Source organism: Protomyctophum bolini, assembly GCF_963924005.1.
Source record: "Protomyctophum bolini genome assembly, chromosome: 8".
Lineage (NCBI taxonomy): Eukaryota > Metazoa > Chordata > Actinopteri > Myctophiformes > Myctophidae > Protomyctophum > Protomyctophum bolini.
This window is the reverse complement of record NC_137869.1, coordinates 36,104,381-36,128,231: the sequence shown is the minus strand read 5'-3', so window position 1 is coordinate 36,128,231 and position 23,851 is coordinate 36,104,381. Positions and strand designations below refer to the sequence as shown.

The window sequence follows — 23,851 nt, the reverse complement described above, 5'->3', positions numbered from 1 at the left end:
GGCCCCTTGAACTGATAATGAGGAAAACTGACAACTTTATTCTTTCTCACTCCTATCTCTCTGCTCTGAGCCTTCTCTACTCTCTTTGACTCATTGCTCGTGCCATGCTCCTTGCCATGATTCTACTTCGGTCCCACCTCCTCACATATCTCTTCTTCTGATCTAATCTCCCCCTGTTTGCTGTCCTCCCTCCCCAAGCCTCTCGTCATCTCCCCCCCCCCCCCCCCGCTGTAGTGTTACAAATCATCAGTGTCCCGCTGTCACAGAGCCGGAGAAGCCGACACCGCTCATGGTCTGGTACCAGACAAACTGTGGCTAACCACTTTATACAAAAACAAAACGCCGGCTAAATGAATAATGGAGATGAGCAGCAGAGACCTCAAATTAAATTGTTACACCTTGATAAGAGCTCCATTAAGTCATTGTGAAATAAGCCTGAATGGGTATTGGCCATTGTATCGGTGTGAATGAACATGATTACACAATTACACATGCATGTATGCTCTCGCTCTGTCTCTATCTCTCGCACGCACACACACGCGCTCGCACACACACACACACACACACACACACACACACGCACACACACACACACACACACACACACACACACACACACACACACACACACACATTTAAAATGTGCCGCTTACATTGAGCCTCAGAGCTGTGGGATTTTGTTCGACAGCAGATTATTCACGCAGAATCGACTACAATTTCACGGCTTTCTGGAAATAATTAGCATGACATTTATTCTGGCTTCATAATTGGTTAAGATTCCAGACCCTCGCCTCTAATAAAGCTGTCTTTGAGCCTTTGATTGCCACAGCAGGTCGCATTTACTGTACTATGAAAAGTTGCATTTCCCGTCAATCCGCTATTCCGTTAGTCCGTCACCCCCACGCCTCCATATATGGTCAGTTTGGTCACACATCGTGACATCACGTCTAGTCACCCACGCCTCCATGGTCACGCATCGTCACACTTGCAAAATAACCAAGTTGGTACAACACATGGATCTCCTGTGGAGTTGATTATCATCACCTGGATCTCCATATATGAAGATCACGACACTGACCTCATCAAACCCTGGATAGCCATACATCATGGTCTACAGAAACGATCCTTTACCATCAGAGGGCATACCAGCACTCAAAGAAATGCCCTTCAGCCACTTTTAGTAAGTTGGCACGGGAAGATACAGAGGAACGTATTCATTTTAGCATAAAGCCTTTGGAAGACTGTGTGCCGCAAGGTGTACAGCCCTTTGTACTGTATGCTGCCCGTGCCAACTAAATAAAAGTCTGAATAGAAATGTCTGAAGGACATTCCCGTGAGTGCCGGTATTCCCTTTGGTTGTAAAAGTAATCTGGGAGGCGAAATATGTAGCAGCAAATCAATCGAGAAAAATGACATTCTTAACCAAAGCCACTTGAACTTTTGCCGAAAGGCAGCATCTATCTGTCATGCGTTGGCAGCCTCCTCCACTTACATATTCCGCCAGCATATACGGTTTCCACTTGCCAGTACTTCAAAGGGATCTTTGATTTGGATGTCAGTTATCAAAGAAAGAGGTCCTGGAACGTTTCGGTCATAGACCTTGGACCATTTTGTCCAACACACCTTTGAGGTGTGCATCGGCCTTCTTTTCAAGTTTCCAGTACAAAGTACACCAAAGTTCTGATCCAAAGGTTATTGAAGATTAGCCCGTGTGTAATACATCACACAGGTGATGCATAACTGCTGCTTCTTTAAAAAAAAAATCTCAATTACTTCAAAAGGAAGGTAGTGATGAAAATGCAGGAAATGGATTTGGATGGAGAGTATGAGGAAGGTTTTCAGGGAATGACAGAAGAAAATGAACCAAGTTGGATACAAATGTAACTGTATTTATACCTTTCTTTAATTCCAAGGATTGAGGGATGGCAGCATAAATTAGATCACTCACCTTTATTTATTGAACTGTAATTAAAAGCAAGGATCAATATATATCACTGTTGCTTCTGTTGCTTGTTGTTGTTTATATACTATACTACAAAAACTACTGGACACTGTTCTGACCAGTGTCCAAAACTTATACATTCATGTCTGCTCTTGAACGCATGGATTTTTCCAAGTTGTGCTATAGAGTCATCAAATGTGCTTCTGGGTGGGGAGGAACTTGAACTTGTGCCAAGAGTTCAGGTACCTCGCGGTCATGTTAGACTCAACCATAACCTTTAAAAAACAACGGCAATCAAATTCAACCTTCAAAACAAATTGTACCGTTCCTGATAGTTGGTGCTGTTAAATGCTATCTCCAATGCCCCCTACCACACGTTGAGTACTGTTTCACCAACTGGTCTTGCAGAGGGAATATAACGATTCTCAAACCCATTGAACAGCTATATAAGAGTGTGCTAAAGGTGAAGGGAGGGCGAAATCCGAAAGACCCCGACTGCTGCGTCGTCGGTCTGTTCGATAGGAAGTACAGTTTCTTGAGTTTTGCTAATTTGAAGGTTTCTAAATAAGTTGGTATTATTTACAAGACCATACATGGTCTGTGCCCGCCTCCCCTAAGGGAATTCATCAAAAGGAAGCCTGATAGAGGGATCAGCCCTAGGGCAACCCGCTAGAGGAGACTGCAAATTGCCGTACCGGCAAACCGCTTTTGGTGAAAACATCCTTTCAGTTCAGGGCTGTTCAATCTGGAATGACCTACCTCTGACAATAAGAGTGTACAAATGGAACCAAATGGCATTTGGTTCCATTTGTTCACTCTCAGAGTTAAATTAACATTTTTACAATATAAATTGGCGGTCCCAGAGATAGATATGTCATTAAATGGCGGTCCGTAGACTAACAAGTCAAACTGGGGGTCCTTGAAATTAAACGGGTTGAGAGTCTCTGCTAGAGCCATACAAATCTCCTCTTATGGGGGTCCCATCTGTCATATATTTTCAAATGGGGGTCTGTGGGCTAATTAGTGTCAATTTGGGGGTCCTTGACATGAAAAAGTTTGGGAACCTTTGGTCTACATTACTTGAAAGCAATGATGCACTTTTTGCACAAGTTACTTTAGTTACAATTCTGTGTTGCCCTTTGGAGGCACTGCTGAACTATATAGATGCACTTTTACCTTGTACTTTGTTTCTTGTACACTGCATAATACATCTACTGTATGTTTTTATACTTCGTCTCGTAATGTACCAGTAATGTGGTTACAAAATCGTGGGATAAAAATAATAATACAAATTACAGACAATGCCACCTTTTAGAGCTGGCTTAGAGGTAGAAGATCTATAAGCTCACAATGTGTCGCATCTGTGCATATCGGCTATTTTCAGTCCACAACGCTGTTGTACGAGTAAACAATTAATCGGGCTCTTCATCTTTTCATAGTGCCTCGTGCTTGCTCCAATTTATTGTATTCTCTCCTTCTCTTCCTCTATAGTCTATCCTCCTTTCTGATTCCACCTCTTCTCTCTGTCGCTCTCTTTCTCTCTCTCTTGCTCCATCTCTGTGGATTTTCTTTCCGCTGGCTGTGAAATGGATTGTCCCTGTGTCTCCAGAGTCTCCGCGTCTGTTCTGTCCATTAGAGATAGGACACCATGACCGCCCTCTAATGGCCTCATTGCTGTGTGTGTGTGTGTGTGTGTGTGTGTGTGTGTGTGTGTGTGTGTGTGTGTGTGTGTGTGTGTGTGTGTGTGTGTGTGTGTGTGTGTGTGTGTGTGTGTGTGTGTGTGTGTGTGTGTGTGTGTGTGTGTGTGTGTGTGTGTGTGTGTGTGTGTGTGTGTGTGTGTGTGTGTGTGTGTGTGTGTGTGTGCGCGTGCGCGTGCGGTTCATAGCTGTTGCCATTGTGTGTTCTTTCTGTTTCTACACTCAGAATACATATGCCCTACAAAGCCAAAGAGCAATAACTACAAACAAAAAAACCCCTGAAAAATGGCCCCATTGCCCCCACCGGCGGGGCAGCGGCTCAGAACGTCCGAACAGCGATCAGCGGGTCAATGGAGACCCAATTGGTTCCAACTCGGAAAAATTACTATTTTTGTCGTGTCCACAAGAAGCGGGTTCCGCCGTTGTGGTGGTGTGACAGTAATGGCTCTAATCTCATTACATTTAAGAGAAATGGTGGAATTATAGCTGTTTATATATTAGAATTGTTCTTGTAACCGTTCGAGCAGCAGAACAAATTAAAAGCAGAAGACTGCACGCTTTTATTGGAACAGATTTCTCTGAGCCTGCTCTCTCTCTCTCTGTGTGTGTGTGTCTCTCTCTCAGGTGGCTGTGACATTTGCAGTGGGGTCAGAAGTTGGCCTCCAGAGCAGCAACGACTTCAGTCAGATGGGGAAACCTTTTCTAATGGGCACTGTGGCTCTCGGTAATTAACGTGATTTGTTTCTCTTCTCTTATTTGTTTTGTTTCCTTCTTTATTTCTTTTCCCATAATGGACCTTGCATGAAACCATTGGACTTGTAATAACTGAGCTGTGAAACCTAAACTGTTGTTTTATCCAAACCATGGAGAGCTCCGTAGATTTCGAGTTATTCAGCTTTATAGTCGGCCTGTATATGAAGTGAACGGCAGTGCCCAATCCGGTCTAAGAGTATTGGCCTCTATGGTTAGGGTTTGGGGATAGGGTGAGTATGGGCCTCTATGTTAGGGTTTGGGGATAGGGTGAGTATGGGGTTCTATGGTTAGGGTTTGGGGATAGGGTTAGTATGGGGCTCTATGGTTAGGGTTTGGGGATAGGGTGAGTATGGGCCTCTATGTTAGGGTTTGGGGATAGGGTGAGTATGGGCCTCTATGGTTAGGGTTTGGGGATAGGGTGAGTATGGGCCTCTATGTTAGGGTCTGGGGATAGGGTGAGTATGGGCCTCTATGTTAGGGTCTGGGGATAGGGTGAGTATGGGCCTCTATGTTAGGGTCTGGGGATAGGGTGAGTATGGGCCTCTATGTTAGGGTCTGGGGATAGGGTGAGTATGGGCCTCTATGTTAGGGTCTGGGGATAGGGTGAGTATGGGCCTCTATGTTAGGGTCTGGGGATAGGGTGAGTATGGGCCTCTATGTTAGGGTTTGGGGATAGGGTGAGTATGGGCCTCTATGGTTAGGGTTTGGGGATAGGGTGAGTATGGGGTTCTATGGTCGGAATATTGGCTAGTCAGATTTATGGGTGTCGGATAGCCAGACCAAATCATTGTCCTGTCCCCTGCCTTCCTCATCATCATATAAAAAAGAGAAACCGGTCTTTAAAATGTGACATTGCTGCTCCAGTGGAAATGGCCACAAACGAAGGTAGAGGAATACCGGTAACTCGTTCTCCCCCGTTTTTACGTAAAAACGGGATGTGCGAGCACACACACACACACACACACACACACACACACAGGCCTATAGATCATTATTTTGAGCTGCAGTCTGAAGTGTGCGTGTGCATGCGAGTGTGGATGTCCAATTGTCCATGCATGCAAGCTGAGGCCGCTTCACACTGTGTGGGTGCTATGTCAGCCTAATCATCGTCATCACACAGCATTTGAAGATTTTCTCCCCTGAGCAGCGAGCGCTGAGTAACAGGTCTTCCGCGGATCCACGCGGATATTACACATAGTTGGTTCCTGTGAAGACCTCCTCAATTCCTCGGTTACAACCACTTCCTCAGTGTGGATCTCAAGGCTTTTAGGACAACTTTAGTTTTTTTCAACCAAGGTTCATGTTTTAGAGAAAGTATAAGATGAGTGTAAAAACAATTTAATTTGCTGCTTTCTTTCCTTTTAGCGATTTTAGAAAATACAAATCAACATGCTTCAATTTTATTGAGATAATCTTAGACTCTAATAGGCTCTATTTTCATTCATGCTAAAACCCTTATCCCTAAACTTTTTTTTTTTTTTTTTAACATTTTTGAATAGCCGATCTACAATCTCACAACGTGTCGATGTAGATCAGCTAATTGAACAATTTAAAAACATTTTTCAAGATAATAAAATATGGCAAAGAAATGTAGGGATAGAGGGTAAGGCGTGCCCAACAGTATGTCTTGCCATAACTAATCATGCAAGCTTTTGTCAGATCAATTTGCATAATGCATATTTTGCACACATTATGTAATAATCATGCCAAAACCAGGACATCGCTATATTTTGCTTCTCGTTCATTTAGAAATGTGATGGCGATAAACACCCCATGGATGTATTAATTAATGAACATTGCGGTAACCTTTTTGCATAGTGGGCTTATCCTCTATTTGTTCGGTCACGGCTGGATTGGGATCCCAAGACTATACAATATATGGTTGAGGCCAGGCAGTGATAAAGCAGCTACAGTAAGTGTTAACTCTGGTGCTGTAGGTACTGTATGTGTGTTGAGATACAGTGAGTTAGAGCAGAGGACAGTCCCTCAGGCCTTACGTGCTTTGTTTATTTGTTGAGAAATAATTGGGTTTACCTCAAGGGACACAGAGGGAGGAATATACAGGCCTCATACGTCTCTCCCTTTACCATCTGCTATTGTGGGTTTGTGTTTGTGTCTGTACTATGAGTGAGTGTGGGGTCTCTAAAAAGTTTGACTTCCTTAAGTCACAACAGCATATCACCCATGTCAGTTTATAGTACTCTATTTTTACTGTGGGCCGAGAACCATTTCTCTGGGATTGATAGAACATAATTTGGTGGATGGGGGAGTCCACAACACATGTCGGCAAATCCGACTTTTGACTTGCTCTTTGTTTGATATTGTCAGACTAAATAATGGGGAATATGGAAACCTTGTTTGACGATCATTGTCACAAGATCATTTATATCTAATTTGATGAAAAGGTCACGTTTGTAGCCCGTTGACGAGACATTGCTTTAGGCACTGCATTGTTTAGATGCCCCTCAATACATGCTAAATCTTCTTTATAGAGGGCATGCTTAAAGTGAATGGCACATCGAGTGGCAAAGCAACAGGCAAAGTGAGTTTAATGTTGTTTAATGTTGTTTAATGCAATCAGATAGGACTTTTCTGTGTGGATGTTTGGGCTGTCAAGGCCAGGAAAGTAGTTTTTTGCCACTCAGTAGGCGCTCCTGCATAACTTCCTGGTTTGATGATGATGTCACGGGCATACCCTCTATTGTTTATTTTTCTGTATACATTCAAATACTGGCTAGTATGATGCTGAGTTAGGACACTCACAACATACTTTTGTGAATATGTACTGGCAACAAGACATTGCCCACAGATGGACAGATCTTGGAAGGGGTGGGGGGAGGGCAAGGGGGGGGTCAAAAAAAGAAAAGAAAAGTCACAAATGTAAAAAAACTGTTGACTATACTGTTGAATGTCATTAAGTGCTATTCAATAAACATAACTTAAAAAGAAAGCTAAATCATTTGGGGCAGATTGGATCAGTTCATGATTTGTGTAACGTTTTTAGCAAAACCGCCCGCAAACTTTGGAAGTCAATCGTAGCCAACTCAAATGGAATAGGAAGGATCTGACCGATACTTCTTGATCACATGACTCCAGAGATGTGTACCGATGTGTGTGGACTTTGGACATTTGAAAGAGTAGTAGTAGTAGTAGTAGTAGCATAATTTCAAACTGTGTTTATGAAGACATTTTAGTCAGGCACAGATGTGAGAGTCCGATATGGACCCTACATAATCCAAGGAATCCAGAGGTTTGTTTATTTTATTGTATGACCTACGGATCCAGAGTTAAAGGCCAACACATGAAACCCATTTGAAAAAAAAGTTGCAGTTGGAGGTTCTTCCTTTTGCCTACGAAAAGTATGCTCAAAGGTTTACGCCGATCTGTTCTGTAGAATACGTCTCATTAATTTGTATTCAAGGATAATTTGCGTATGCAGGGATGCACACCTTGCGACCTTGAGTGCCCTGAAAGGCGCCTTATAAATAAAATGTATTATTATTATTATTATAAACACACTCTCTGCTATGAGGGGTCAGCAGTAAGGAGGATTGCCCAAATCAAATCTTGTTGTAAACAAATAATTATAATTTTATAAATGTGTGCTCAGCAGAGCGCTAATCTCCCCCGGTGCTTGGATATGGTATCTGTCAGACCGACACAACTTCCCCACCAGGAAAGTGGCACTTGAATATAATTATAGTGCATGCATCACAGGTTCCCGGGGTACTGTATGTTGGCATGTTTATAATTGTCAGTTGGTGTTATAATCAGAAGTGAGCCATGAGATGTCTCCCTCTATAACCCATTTTGGCCTGAGATCAGATTAAAAAAAATGTCTTCTACATCCTGACAGTTTTCTGAAAAAGCTATGTTTCTATGTCAGTCGTTCTTCGATTTTTCAAAAATAACAGACCTACAACCTCGTAGATCTGCTATTTTTCAATAGTTACACCAAAAGCGGTTCCCACCCAAAATGGGTTAAAACTGGCACAGCTAAAAGAGTTGAAGATAGATTTCACTTCCAGCCAAAATACAATTTACAATTTAGGCATTCAGCAGACGAATCCAGAGCGACTTACATTAAACAAGAACAAAAAAAAATCAAGGCAATACATCACATACATAAAAAGTGCTGCATACTAAATAAAATGTATGAAATAAAGCGACAAAGACCAAAACGAAGGCTTATTTTTATATCAGTTTATTTCACATATAATTAGGCCTATAGTTTTTGTTATTTTGTTAGTTTTAATTAACTATAAATAACCTCCCTGAATATCAAAGTCAAAGTTGTACGATTTGTCACACATGTTACCGCAGTGAACATTTTTCTCCGCATTTGCACTCGGGGGTCGGGAATCATTTGATTAACCGGGAGTTGATTTGACCCCTCAATCCAACCCTTGATGCTGAGTGCCAAGCAGGGAGGCATTGGGTCTCATTTTTAGTCTTAGGTATGACCCGACTGGGAACCCCGACCTCCCAGTTTCAGGGCGGACACTCTAAATGGTATATGGTGCGTTTATATAGTGCCTTTATCCAAGGCGCTTTACATAGATTGTGCATTACATTCACCCATTCACACACATTCATACACCAATGGCGGCGGAAACCATGCAAGGCACCAACCAGCACATCGGGACCAATTAGGGGTTCAGAAGATATATATGAACCCAAATCCCAGCTTAGTAAGATGCTGAAAGTAAAAATATTTAGGACGACCGTTGAGCCGATTCTACTCTATGGCTCCGAGACATGGACACTTTCAAAGAAACAAGAGAATCGGTTGAATGGCACTTACACCCGCCTTCTAATGAGAGCGCAAAATCTGTCTAATCTAATATGCGGCAACCTTCCCCGTGTTTCTTCACTGGTCCGATCCAGAAGAGCACAGTTTGCCGGCCACTGCTACAGAGCTGACAATGAGGTTATCTCCCCTTCTTCTCTGGAGTCCTGCCTCAGGGCGGAACAGAGTCTAGAAAGCTGTCGTTCCCCGATGTCATCGCTAGGGACACATGCTTCAGTAGGCAGGAACTGGGGGTGGCAATGAAGCACCGGTGCTTCAGTACGCAGGAACTGGGGGTGGCAATGAAGGACTGGGAAGTCTGGCGTAGCATTGTGGAATCCATGATCTCGACCGCGGTCGAAAAATGATGATGATGATGGGTTCAGTGTCTTGCTCAAGGACACTTCGACACTAACTCTGGGGGAGCCCGGGTTCGAACTGGCAACCTTGCGGTTACCATTCGGCCACTCCACCCCTGAGCCACCGCTGCTAACGACAAGGCCACTGTCTGGTCAATATGCAGTTGGTCAATATGCCCATGTGCAATTGCATACAATTACAAGATACATTTGGCCAAGCCCACTGAGGAGAAAAATGCATGAGAATGACAGCAACATTTTCAGAATTCATCTTCATCAGTCATTGTCTGGGGCAATTGGTTTCAGCAGTATGCCCGTGGATAATGCCCATGTACACTATCAGATCGATCGGTCAACCCAAAAATATGATTTGAAGTTAAGTTATGTGCTGTAAATGTTGTACAGTAGGTACTGTAAATATATTCTGATGAGCTTTTTGTTCTGTTTGTGCCCCAACAGGAGGGATTGTAAATGTGATGCCTCTGCTTTTCTCCCAGATCTCCCACAACAAGACCCAGGTAGGATATGGATGTCTGCGTGATCTTCATAATGTTGTAGTGGCTGCCGTGCGGATAATCCGTTCAGTGTAACACTGACTGAACCGATCGTTTTCCATATTGTCTCTGTCGGATGGAAACCTCATATGTCCAAAACTGTTAATTTTTGAGATTCTGTGTTAGCCTTGACTCTGGACACAGACAGACAGACAGACTCTATGGTGTGTATGTTTATAGTGTGGCCCCTGATGTCACCCAAATGTTTGTGTCTCTCCGTCTCCGTCTGTCCTAGATCAAGAGAATACAGTGTTATAGTTTGATTAGCCTACTTAGTTTAGTAACTTTTCCACCGGTTGGTTCCCAATGGGAACCGGTTCAGTTCTTTTTGGTTCTTAGTCCAGGAGCCATAGCTCCAAAATTGGAACGTTAATTATGAATTGAGTGGGCAAAACTATACACATTGCGCCTATGTAATGTAGATAGTGAAATTGCCCGTTTCAAGTTCTTGCAGCTAAAATAGGGTGGTTGTGATGCCATCATGTCCATTCTCTGCATCCAGATCTTGTGGTTCCGTAGAGCAGTTCTTGGCGGCTTGACAACCTGCACAGTGCTCAACATCCTTTGGTGAGTTCCTATTCCTAATTCCTTAACGGCTCAACTTTAATGATCATACTTTACTTTCAGAAAAATACTGAAATGAAAACAAATGATTGTACTTATTCTCCTACTACTACTGCTACTTAGAGCAGTGGTTCTCAATTTTCATGTCAAGGACCCCTATTTGAAAAAGTTTTGTGCCAGGGACTCTTGGCCAGATTTGTGTTGTTAAAATATTCACAGATTTTTTTGGGGAAAAAAAGAGATCATATTGTGGCACGTTGTGAGTTTGTACTGATGGGCTACTTTCAGCCTGATCACAGGTTTTACAAGACGGGTGCCATTAAAAACACTCAATTATTTTGCCGATCACAAATATAAAACTAAAATATCTAAAAATCCAAATGGTGTAAAACTCAAAAAAAGTTTAAAAGTCTGCACATGGGATTGGTGATTTTCTGTATCTCTCAGTTCGGCAGGGTAGGTACCCTCACAAAAAAGAAAAAACATGCCGTAATCCTGGTCTCTAAAATGCCTCCCCCCGGCCAACTGGTTGGAATAACGTGTTCCTTCCACATGCTACATCCAACCAGGGAAACTTAAAGGAGCAACTTGGACACTCAGACATGAAGGAAGCATGAGTTCAAGTCCGTTGATCTCCCTATGTCCCCCATATATGGGACTAGGTTGACGGAGGGTGTCTAGAGCCCAGGGTCACATTAGATAATTGACACAGGCCGGGGTGAAAAATGGGTTACAAAATTGTGGGATAAAAAAAAAAAAGTAATAATAACTAAATCTGGCATAACCTCAAGCAGTGACCCCAAACTGACCAGAACCTTTAAACACATGCCTAGAATAATTAAATGTAGGACAAATCAGATCTCCTCCATGAAACTCTCCTCCATGAATTATCCTTAAATTACCGGTATGCGTAAATGTGTGACATTTGGAGGTTTGAATCAAACACACACTCACAGGGAAATCAACGGCATTATAGCCTGCACAAACAAAAACATAATAAACCTGTTTAAATGCCCTTGTGGTTTAGACTATGTTGGTAAAATGTATCAGACCATGTGTTGTTGCACCCACTAATTAATAACGGGACCTGTGGGTGTGTGTGTGTGTGTGTGTGTGTGTGTGTGGTACACAGTCTACACGCACACAAGCTTTGAAGCGCCTTGGATAAAGGCGCTAAATGCACCATTTACCATTATCATCAATGACAGAGGGTGATCTAGAAACCTTCTGCATCTTCACTATTTGTGACCAAGCTACACAAATACACTCACTGCAATCCACACTCCCTTCATGCATCATTGCCAACAGCCGAACGCCATATGTGATCAGATTTGACTGAGAGCCTGCCATTGGCCAATGGCAGTCCCTCAGTCAAATTTGGTCACATACTGTATAATCATCATCTTGACCTGTCCAGATGTTACTGGCAAGCGGAGGCTAAACATTTATTCACCTAGCTGCTATAGCGAACAAAACGATGAGCCATGTGATGAGAGGAGAGAGTACAGATGAACTGCATGTTGCCCAAACATTGTGTTCTTGGGCTCTATTGTGATTGCTGCACAACAGTACTGACTGGCTGAAGATGGAGGAGGATGATTACTCTGACAGGGTCCCTGCCGGCTCCCATTCATTCTCAATGGGTAGCCTCGTTTACAGATACTCACAGCTTCACCATCCTATTATACTGTTGTCACAGAGACGCACGTAATCACACACACACACACACACACACACACACACACACACACACACACACACACACACACACACACACTCACACACACTCACACTCACACTCACACACACACATTTTGACTATGACTTGCTATGAAACTGTTTGTAACCGCCCTTTGGAAATAAAACCTCAACACCGAAGTCCCAGACTAATATCTATGCAGTGATATTTGTCTGTCTGTCTGTCTGTCTACCATTTTGCTTGTGCACACCACTGTTGCATAGAATAGATAGATCGATATGCTGACAAAAGTGGTTATTTGGTTTCTCGTGTGTTTATTGCTGCGTGTTAAAGAATAGTATACAGCAACTTGCTTAGTGTGTTGAGTGTAATCGATTTCCCCATAAAGATTTTCAATGTAGTCTTTACTTCATTAGTGTTTTTGAGCGTGTTTTTGAAAATACAACGGCAGCTGATTATAATAGTAGGTCCCCCGTAGTAGAATCGAAATTGTAGTTTTATTTGGTATCTATTGATTTATATTGACCTCTGAACAGATGTGGGACTGGCTATGGGAAGCTGGCCTATTGTGATTACTTGATTTATTTTACCAAAATCCAATCCAGTCAAATACTGTACATGCATCATGTTCACAGTGGCGTAACGTGACTTTTATTTGAGTCTCACAGGTCTCAATCAACCAAATAACGAATACACATAGCCTTTGAAGTATTGATTGATTTGACAAGGTACCATCAGACATTTAGGCTATAGGATAACACAAGTCCTGCAGGGGACTTGTGTTATTGCATTTTTATTGAGAATGTCATTGATGACATGATTGGAGGCTGATCCTGGAGGAGCTGCATGTGGAAGAAGCACAACATAATCCCATTAATTAATGACAAGCACCTCGACAAAGAGAGCCAGTGGTGTGGAGGCAGGTCACAGCCAAGATAGCCTGACCCAGCAGCCAGCGTGCTCTCCGGTCTAGAGGGGTGGAGGCAGGTCACAGCCAAGACAGCCTGACCCAGCAGCCAGCGTGCTCTCCGGTCTAGAGGGGTGGAGGCAGGTCACAGCCAAGATAGCCTGACCCAGCAGCCAACGTGCTCTCCGGTCTAGAGGGGTGGAGGCAGGTCACAGCCAAGACGGCCTGACCCAGCAGCCAGCGTGCTCTCCGGTCTAGAGGGGTGGAGGCAGGTCACAGCCAAGACGGCCTGACCCAGCAGCCAGCGTGCTCTCCGGTCTAGAGGGGTGGAGGCAGGTCACAGGCAAGACGGCCTGACCCAGCAGCCAGCGTGCTCTCCGGTCTAGAGGGGTGGAGGCAGGTCACAGCCAAGACGGCCTGACCCAGCAGCCAGCGTGCTCTCCGGTCTAGAGGGGTGGAGGCAGGTCACAGCCAAGACGGCCTGACCCAGCAGCCAGCGTGCTCTCCGGTCTAGAGGGGTGGAGGCAGGTCACAGCCAAGACGGCCTGACCCAGCAGCCAGCGTGCTCTCCGGTCTAGAGGGGTGGAGGCAGGTCACAGCCAATTAAGATGGCCTGACCCAGCAGCCAGCGTGCTCTCCGGTCTAGAGGGGTGGGCGCGGTGGAGCAACCGCTGGAGATTATTGGTTCACCGATCATAAGGCATAAAATAATAATGAATACATTATGTAAAATAAACACTCACTCGTCAGTCGCTATAGGCAGATGGCGAGCCTCGTCATTTGCATTCATATTTCATGACAATGTACCACAAGCCCGCCTCACTCGCGCAGTGGCAATATCTAAGTTTCTTCATCAACGGTTGGGGCCACCAGTTGCACCTATTCTTCCCTTGGCATCTAACGGGAAAGAGAGAGAAGCTTCCAGAATCACAGTCGACTTTTATTGTCACATCAGACAGCTGTGGACAAAGTACTCGACCTGTACTACTTTAGTCACAACCTTCACTTATTTTAACCCATTTTGGGGCGGGAATGGGAAACCCTTTTGGTGTTTTAACCCTCTTATTCCCAGCCTTAAATCACATCTTTTTGTGGCTTAGGCCAGATTTGGCGACTTTTTGAATGACAATAGAAAAATGTGAGATATGACCACAATGGCATGAAATATCTCATTTTCAAGGTGCATGTCTCTACTTCACAATGAAAAAGGAATTATGACTCTAGCATGTTCCTTCGTTGACTTATAAGCATTTTAGTACAACTTGGTTTCACTGTTCACTGAAAACCAAGGTGTATTAAAATGCTTATTAATAAATAATGGCAAATGCTAGAAAGAAGATTTTTATATCATTGTAAACTACAGACTTGCAGCTTCAAAATGAGACAATCTGTGACATTGTGGTCACATCTCACATTTTTAGATTGCCATTAGATTGCTGGCCAACGCCAGCCAATTCTGGCGGAAGCCCCATTTCTTAATTCATCATTTTTATGCAAAAATAAACTTCTGCGTTAAAATACAATCACGCCATCTTTAAAGGCATTTCCAAGTAGTACCCCACGATATCCACCAGATGGCGGGAACGTACCATTATGCTGAAAATCTCTAAAATGTGTAAACTGGTATAACACTTCCTGTTCAAAATGACGTAAACATCCAATGAAAGATTGTCCCCTACAAGATAGCCTCTCTCAGTCGGAATGCTAGGCTAACAATAGCTTCATCATAAGTTAGTCTAAAACCACCCAAATCGAGCCCAGAAAGTCCCAAAATATCAGATTTTTTGCCGCGATTCACATAGAGACGGCGCGCGTGCACGATAGTGCACGATCGCGCGGATTTCGGCCGGTTTTTAGTAGATTACATAAAAATAGAAAATAAAATGCAAAAAAATCGGAAAAAAATGATAATTTTATTAAATTTTTTTGGAATTATTGTCTACCACGTCCACAACGTCCTTGGCCTTGAGGGATTTGTTGATAGCACGTCAGAAAACACGTCGTTGGCCATGAACCAGTTAAGCATCATGTTATGCTTTAGCTGTTGAAAAATAGCAGATCTACAAGCTCATATGAACTTGTAAGGCTGCTATTTTTTGGTGGAAGAAGTACTGAAATGTTTTAAATTACTGCAATGTTGAAACACAAATGTTCTGGTACTCACATTTACTCAAGTATACTCAAAATATACTTAATCTCGCAAAAAGTAAAACTATCGGTATACTCATTGTGCAGAATATCCCATTGTGAGGTGAGGTTGTACAGTAGATCAGCTATTTTCAAAATCTACAAAGTAACTAGCAGGAGTATAGAGCATCGCAGTCCCGCCCCCTACCAGGGCCCAGGAAATGATTCCCCGTAAATTTTCCTCCACAGTACAGAATTAATTCCATATGTTGATCTGATTGGTTAGTCATTGCGACCAGGTTTTTTTCAACCAATGACAAAGCTTCTAGGAAAATCTTTGAATGCAGATTGTGGCCCCTAGATGTGTCACAGAGACTGCATTTTTTGGCGGGAGCGTTCTACCCATTGATGGCTGTCTAAGTACAAAACAACAAAAAAAGGTCATCACAATTTTGATACATTTGCTTATTGTTTGTGCTTCGAGGAGGAGCCTTTTCTAGTTAATGTATGCAATGGGTACAGTGTACAGTAGGCTCCATCACCTCAGGTGTGTGCTGAAGGAGCTGAACCTTGTGATATCAAATATTTACTTCTGTGTAGCATGACACTGTACTTTATGACTATTCATTTCCCCTCGAGAACATCAGGAACTCGGCAACAACTCTCACATGAATCATCTGTCGTTCCAAAGCCAAACCCTGTACAGTGAGGCTGCTTCTAGTTCATGTGCACCCAGGCCCAGATCATACTAACTTTACATGAAGAGAAATGTTGGCACTTTACAGTCTTGCATTCATAACGGACAGATAAAGCTCATCATTTGAAATGACTTTTACAGACGTTACAGGAAGCAGTGAAGCACAGCTTTTATAACATTTTAAACCAGTTATCGTAGATGCGAAATTAAGTAACGTAGTAGAGAGAACATTGTACTTCTACAAACACACAAACTCTCCCTCGTCATTCTCGTCTTTTTCTCATCCCTTCTCTCTCTCTCACTCTCTCACACACACACACACACACACACACACACACACACACACACACACACACACACACACACACACACACACACACACACACACACCACTTCTCTTGGGGTTCCTGGCCCAACCTGACGTCCCGGTAAGCAATTTCCTCGGCCTCCATTTTTCAGACAATAATTTTGATGGATAATTATCGTCGGGCACATAATTCTGGTGGGCTGACCCGCAGAGTGAGAGACTATAGTGGAATAAAATAGAAATGGTGTGTTGTTGGGCGCGTTCAAGCGCAGCCACAACAAATGAATGGATAAATCTCCCAGCGCAGCACTCTGCAGCACCGTGCCGACTCAAACAGACCAAGAGTCGAGTCACCGGTAGAGGAGAACTTATTTTGTTCATGACTTTATTTTTCTCACTCTCTGCCTCCTTGCTTTAAGGCCTTTGTCATCTGCTATTATACTTCACAGTTTTCTGTTCATTTCAGACATTTTCACAGTATTCATACTCCATTGTGGAGTGACTAGAAAGATGGGAAATAAATCGTGCACACAACCGTACGCTCTTTTGTGATCAATGTATAGTAATGCACATCCCCCTACCCTGGTGCTGAGCCACACTGTTAAGCATATTAAATCAATTTAAATCAATTTAATAATGAGGTGTACGTGTTGCCTTGTGGTTAGAGTGTCCGCCCTGAGACTGGGAGGTTGGGGTTCAATCCCCAGCCGTGTCATACCAAAGACTCTAAAAATGGGACCCAGTGCCTCCCTGCTTGACACTCGGCATCAAGGGTTGGATTGGTTTTCATTTCTATAGGCTTAAATGTTACATTTCCGTTACATTTGCAAGGGGGGTTGATTGACACTGTGTTTTTGAACGTTGTTGTTGTTAACCCCAAAGATGTAGAGTTTCATGGCCGGCTCTATATATGCAGATCTAGGTGATGATCCAGTCTTCTCCATGTATGGTTATCCAGGGTTAGTTGAGGTCAGTGTCGTGATCTTCATATTATGGAGATGGCCATATATGGTGGCGAGGCGTGACCATATATGGAGGCGTGACTAACGAGAGATGCGTGACTAACAGGAGACTAGGGATGGAGCTTGTTAATTTGTATTGATAACGATCACCTTATCGAGCAGGCTTATCGAGCCCACTATCGAGCATTTGCTATTCTTTTGTGGAAAGACGGGAGACAATTCATTCTGAACAGAACCTTATTTTTATTCGCCAGTTGTGAGAGTTTGTATGCCAATAAACAGTTCTAAGGTGTACACAGTCACACACACACACACACACACACACACACACACACACACACACACACACACACACACACACACACACACACACACACAGAAACAGAATAATGCATTTTTTTATCTTATTATATTTTACTAATCTTCTCTTTAACAAGCCAAACGCTTATTGATACTCGGGTCTCGATAAATGCCGAACCGGGTTTGTAATGGACCTGATTTTTGGGCTCCATCCCTACAGGAGACGCAGGTTCCAATAACAATATTGTTGATAATGACTTTCAGTTGCATCTCAGCAACATATCTTTGACAGAAACTTAATCTAGTTATTTTTGTTAACCTCCAAATTAATTGTTTCAAATTAATATACTGCATGCAGACGGTTCTACAAAAAGATATCCAACGATTGTACAGCATTATAAAGATCACTGCAAGCAGTGAGAGCTGTTGATCTAGCAGTGGGGAGTAAATTAACCAAGGAAAACGGCTATATTGTATGCTAATCAAGCCATGTGTTGCCACAAGCGTCCTTGGTTCACTCACAGCAATAAAACGCAGATTTTATTGCCAGCAAACGAAATGGACTGAGCAAAGTAAGGCTTATGACAGGGACGTAATAATAATTTATTTAGTAACAAGGTAATAAAAGGGTAAACAAAGGTGAATAAAAGTACAGAATAACAACCAGTCATTTTAAAGGGTAACAGAGGTCTCTCGTTGGCACTAATTATTATATTAATGGCTCAAACTCACATTTAACACTGTGATTTGACAGTCCACAATGGCCTTTGTCACTGGAGGATCTAAAGAAATGTGTCCGCAAATGACAGCTAGACCAAACATTTAAACAAATGGACATTACATTTCAAGGATAGTTTGTACCGAGTTTCTTGATGAAAGCTAAATCACACTTGATTTTTTTATGTACTGAATGATGATCTTCACATAATGATTTTTCCCCCCCAGCTCTGTTTCTGAGGTATTGTAAAGAATGCCTTATTTTCTTGTGAATTCGATAAAGGGCTTTTGATTTAGTCCATTATGTTAATATTGCATAGTGTGCAATGTTTTCACCAAGCTGTCCAAGCCAGCTACTGCTTATTATCCAGTCTTTTATTGTTCGACAGATTGCACACACTCAAGCCATTCATACTGAACAACATAAACACAAAGACACAAGACTCTCGCTGCCAAACACCATCTACCAATGGACCCCATGATAATCATACTGTAATTGTCTCCATGGAAATAAGTGAATAGAACTGGCCATTCCATTCATAGCATCCTAGGAATGGAATTAAAATGGAACTAAAAAACATCGCTAGGTTGCAACTGGGACGTATCCTCAGTGATGTATCCCAACTTAAGGTCCTCAGGGTTTCGGGTCTTCCAACATCATACCCCTCACTCAGGTGACCCAGCCGGGCGTGATCAAGTCCCGACTTACGTCCCAGTAGCTACCCTCGATCAGTCCCTTAGGGAAAAACCAGGGACACACAATCCGCTGCTCCAGAACTACTCTGCCGGTACTGGGCGTGCCATCCGGCAGGGACTAGTAGGCACTGTGGGTTGACTCCTGGCCCGGCACTTCCTACTTCTCACCAGGTCCTCCTGGAAGTAATCCAGTGTCTATAATGAACGTACTCACTTAGTCCTCTTGCACTCTTGACAAGTATGAACATACATGTTGATTTTGATTGTGTGGAGTTTGCATGTTCTCTCCGTGTCACTCAAGTACCCTCACAAAAAATATGCAGTTGTCCTGGTCTCTATACTGCCTCCCCCTGGCCAGCCGGGGCGCCTGATGGAGGGGAAAGGAACTGGTTGGAATAACGTGTTCCTTCCACATGCAACGTCCAACCGGGGAAACTACCACCCCTGTCAGGTGACAGGGGGGGTAGTTTGTGCGGCTTGGACTCCTCATGCATTGAAGGAAGAATGAGGTCAGGGAGTGTAGAGCCCAGAATTACATTATATATGGAATATGGAAATACAAAGATGTTGCACAACTGCAAATATGTCATACACATGCATAGTACATGATGCAAATAATTTATGGACATTAATTGGGGTTCTCATTATGCATAATACGCCCAATTTATAATTCCTGTGAGCAGAGTCTCACACTGAAATTGTGAAACTAAATATAAATCACCCTTTTGTCTTTTCTCTTTCTTTTGTTTTCTCAAATGACAAATTACAATATACAAGGACACAACTCAATGTTGACATCAGCGTTGGCTACTCCCCAAGTCTGAAGGGGATAGGGTGCCAAGCGACGGTTGTCAGGCCATCCCAGTGGGAGAGAGGGGCACATGCAGGCAACAATGTCAGCTTGAATCACTCATAATGTCCTGCATGTAAATTGATGAAGGTGTCACATCCGGCTTACAGCAAAGAGGTTCCCAATGATCTTGCGTCTACATTTTCTCCTTCAGTTCCCTCAAAATAATAATAGTTAATAGCACAGGCAGACTCTTCACATACTAGAGCATGTCTGAAATAAGTGTCAGAGCTGAAATCGACATGTACATATGAAATAAATGCTTAAACATGTATAGCTAGGTGTAATGTTAGAGACCACAGAAGTGAACCTTTCATGTCATGTGTCTCTGTGCTGTGCAGTGATGACTCATCAGCACCAAGCATGCGGTGCAAGACGGCACAGCTGGTTGCCCCCTGCTAATGGCACGATTCATAGTGTGTGTCAACATATGGAATGTCAGAACAGGTCAACTACATGGAGATCTAAGGGTGGATCTAAGTGTCTCTACACGGTTTGATGAGGGCGCAGGTAGGGCCGGGCATTCATTTTTGGCCTGACTGACGGCCATATATGGTGGTGTGACGTGTCACCAGGCGTGACGCGTCACGAGTCTTGATGTCACAAGGTGTGATGGGCTGACGGCCATATATGGTGGCATGACGGAGCGATGGACAGGTATTGCAGGTTTTCATAGTAATCTGCGACCTACAGTCGCAACAATATCAAAGGTGTGTAGCTATCGTGCCATGAAATTAGTTCAGATATCTGCTGTGAGTGAGGAAGGAGGGCTCACAGTAGGTTCTCTCTGCATTCACTGTCAGTGCAATGATCGTAAAGCCAGAAGGGAAAATACATAATAAAACAAACATGCTACAGAGACGTACATATTTGATCACTCCTTGAAATGAACACACACCTGAGGTGATGGAGCCTATATGTATAATGTGATGAGCTGGATAAGGAGTGTGTATTCAAGTTTTGTGGTCACATGGTGAATGAACACATATTATTTATATTCATATATTTGATGATTGAAAATAATACTTAATATTGTAGATCTACTCATTGCAAACTGTGTGTGTGTGTGTGTGTGTGTGTGTGTGTGTGTGTGTGTGTGTCATATGCAGAACTTCAGAAGTACACATTAGACATAACTAGTGGAGCTTGCAGCATAAGAAGCATTAGGACATTGATCACAGAGTACCAACTGCTGGGGTGGCTTCTGTTTGTCATTGGTGGCCCGTCGTGGCTGCTCTGTTGGCCGACAGAACCAGTGTGTACGTGTGTGTGTGTGTGTGTGCACGCGCACGGCATCGGCAGTTGTGGCATCGCATTGGCTGCAAAATACAAAACCAAGATGTCATTCAAATTTTGATATATTATTACTTACTGTCTAGCTACTTTAATTATCACCGCAAAAGTGCCAGCATTTAGAAGCAAAGGCTGGTGAGACGCGCCGGTGAAGCATCAATTTCCCGCACCTCAGTGCCGCCCAACAACAACAGGTGTATGTGGGATGATGCTAGCAAAGACACCACAAGTATAATGTAACCATTCTGGAATGTTTATACATTGCTGCGCTGTGTGGCCTACATTTTTGTACCGCATCAGACTATACCAAGCACACACGCACACACGCGCCACATGTTTTTCTTTACTTTTTATTCATCTGTTGTATCCTTGTTTCTGGCTTCGGATGTCATTCTCTGCCTCTCTCGCTGTTCTCTAACACTCTGTATCTCTTCTTCCACCAGGTGCTGGGCGGTGTTGGAGATTGTCCCACAGACGTCACTACCAGAGAGGCGGGGGGCAGCGGAGGCCACGGTCAATGCCAACTCCAGTAGCCTTGCCCTATCCATGGCTTACTCCAACATCTCCCTGGAAGAGTGAGTCCATGTCCTCATGTACACATTTAAAGAGAATTTTAATTGTTTTTAGGAGACTGATCAGGCTGGCTGACTCGATTAATATTCTCCACTCTGGCCAATAGCTTACTGTCCTATAATAAATAGCAAGTTCCAAAGCTCATGCTTTGGGTGATATGCTACAAGGTCTTTATTGTTACGTCGATCTTGAATACAGCCACTATACATAAGAGTAACATTTGTCTTTGTACGATTTGTATGCATTCGTAATAGCAAAATCAAGATAAAAACAAGCCAAAGTACAGTACAGTAAGAAGAAGAATTTAAAAGATGCATGCTATATTCACTTCCATGGACATTAGGGATGCCCCAAATCAAATAGCTGTGGAAAGGAAAGTTGATTAAAGTTGTCATTTGAATGGAGTTAGTTTTGTACAGGTGGAAGCATGCCTGTCATGGCTACTAGTAGTAGACATGAGGTGCATTTCCCAGACGTAATACATCCCACTGTCCCTGAAAATGTCACCAATTCCACTGTAATGGCTCCATATTTTTGTTTACAGTGCTTCTGACAATTTTTTGTTTTGTTCCTTATTCAGTCGTCCATATACTATCCAGTCCGACAGTGTCCTAGCAGTGCCCGGGAAATAAAGATAACAGTGTTGTTAAAAGTACAAGGTGTCCATAAAAAACACATCCTAGTCTAATAACATAACTTTTCAGAGCAAAAACGTAGCCTAGATTTTAATAGGGTGTGGGGGTGGTAACGGACCTGGACATTGCATATAGGGGTAGCCTGGAATCCAGACTGATTCGTTCCATTTGGTGGGCTTTATTTTTCTCAATTTGCTTCTCTGTCTGGCCATGGTCCTATTTACGTATTACCGATTACGTAGGCAAGTCAGGAAGTGACTCCAGTTTTACGTTGTTTTATAATGAAAAATGGGGGGGGGGGGGTTGTGTGACAGTACTTCATTAGACACCCTGGAGTCGTTTTTATGTGCAATGATGTCTTCCCTTTGTATTTAGGGTTTCTTCCTGGAGGCTGAACCCTTGACAGTCAAACATGCCAATGAAAAAAACAGTAATATAGTGATCACATTATCACCCCCTCCCCTAACCCCTCCCCCTTTATCATACAACTACAGCTGTGGGTGCGGCTTCAGTTCAGGTGGATCACCACCCATCACCACCCACCAGGCAAACCAGGCATACTTAATGAACTGGTGGGGGTGCCCACATAAAAACGACATTTTAACAAATACGTTTTTGACGACGACTACCCCCTATGGGCCCTACCGTGTACTACACCCTCAGATCAGACGGGAGGACCCGTTGAACGCGCGCACACACACACACACACACACACACACACACACACACACACACGCACACACAAAAACTCTCCCTGCACAGCATGGGGTGCTGCTGATGTTTAATATATCAGGGTGGATTTTAACTTAAATAATTCAGTATTGTTTGTGCAAGACTGGACAAATTCATACTCCAGAGTGTATGTGCGCGCGCGCGCGCACACACACACACACACACACACACACACACACACACACACACACACGTGCATACAGTATTCATGTAGACAAAAGGTATCCTTCCTCCAAGTAGTACTGCTTGTCAAAAATGTGAATTGCAGACTTGAAAAGAAAAGAATCCAAGGCACTCCGTCTTCGGTGAAAAATTAAATAGTTTATTTTAAAGATGAGCAAGGCAAATAAATAACAGGACCAACGCGTTTCGACCAAAAAGGTCTTCGTCAGGGTCTATCTTACAGTATTCATGGTTTGCATATTAGTCTGCACACGTGCCTGTACCGTATATACGTGCGAGAACGTAGATGGCAGAGGGATGTGTGTCACTTAGAAGTTAGAATGAATCTCAATATGGTTGTGTGTTGCCTATAGCTGCTCTGTGGCACGTGTCAGAGTGGATAGAGGAGTGACAATGGGCAGCAGGGCATTTAAGTGGTTCACTCCGAGCAGAGGTCCATATGGACTTCCCTGGTTTCCAGGCAGCCCTTAGGCCAAATTCCAACACCCAAAATCTCGGCCACTCGCTTACTCACA

At 43.3% G+C, this 23,851-nt stretch overlaps 1 protein-coding gene across 1 annotated transcript in view; it reads left to right on the top strand.

Annotated features, from left to right (window-relative positions):
• Positions 1 to 22,418, top strand: part of LOC308320221 (uncharacterized protein) — a gene marked incomplete at both ends in the record, with an annotated part of 54,601 nt that extends 32,183 nt beyond the window's left edge. Inside the window, 5 exons of the mRNA XM_080770539.1 lie at positions 4,264 to 4,363; positions 10,000 to 10,058; positions 10,597 to 10,661; positions 21,657 to 21,788; positions 22,367 to 22,418. Coding sequence (XP_080626665.1) covers positions 4,264 to 4,363; positions 10,000 to 10,058; positions 10,597 to 10,661; positions 21,657 to 21,788; positions 22,367 to 22,418 — 408 coding nt within the window. The remainder of the gene's footprint in view (positions 1 to 4,263; positions 4,364 to 9,999; positions 10,059 to 10,596; positions 10,662 to 21,656; positions 21,789 to 22,366) is intronic.
• Positions 22,419 to 23,851: the final 1,433 nt, after the last annotated feature.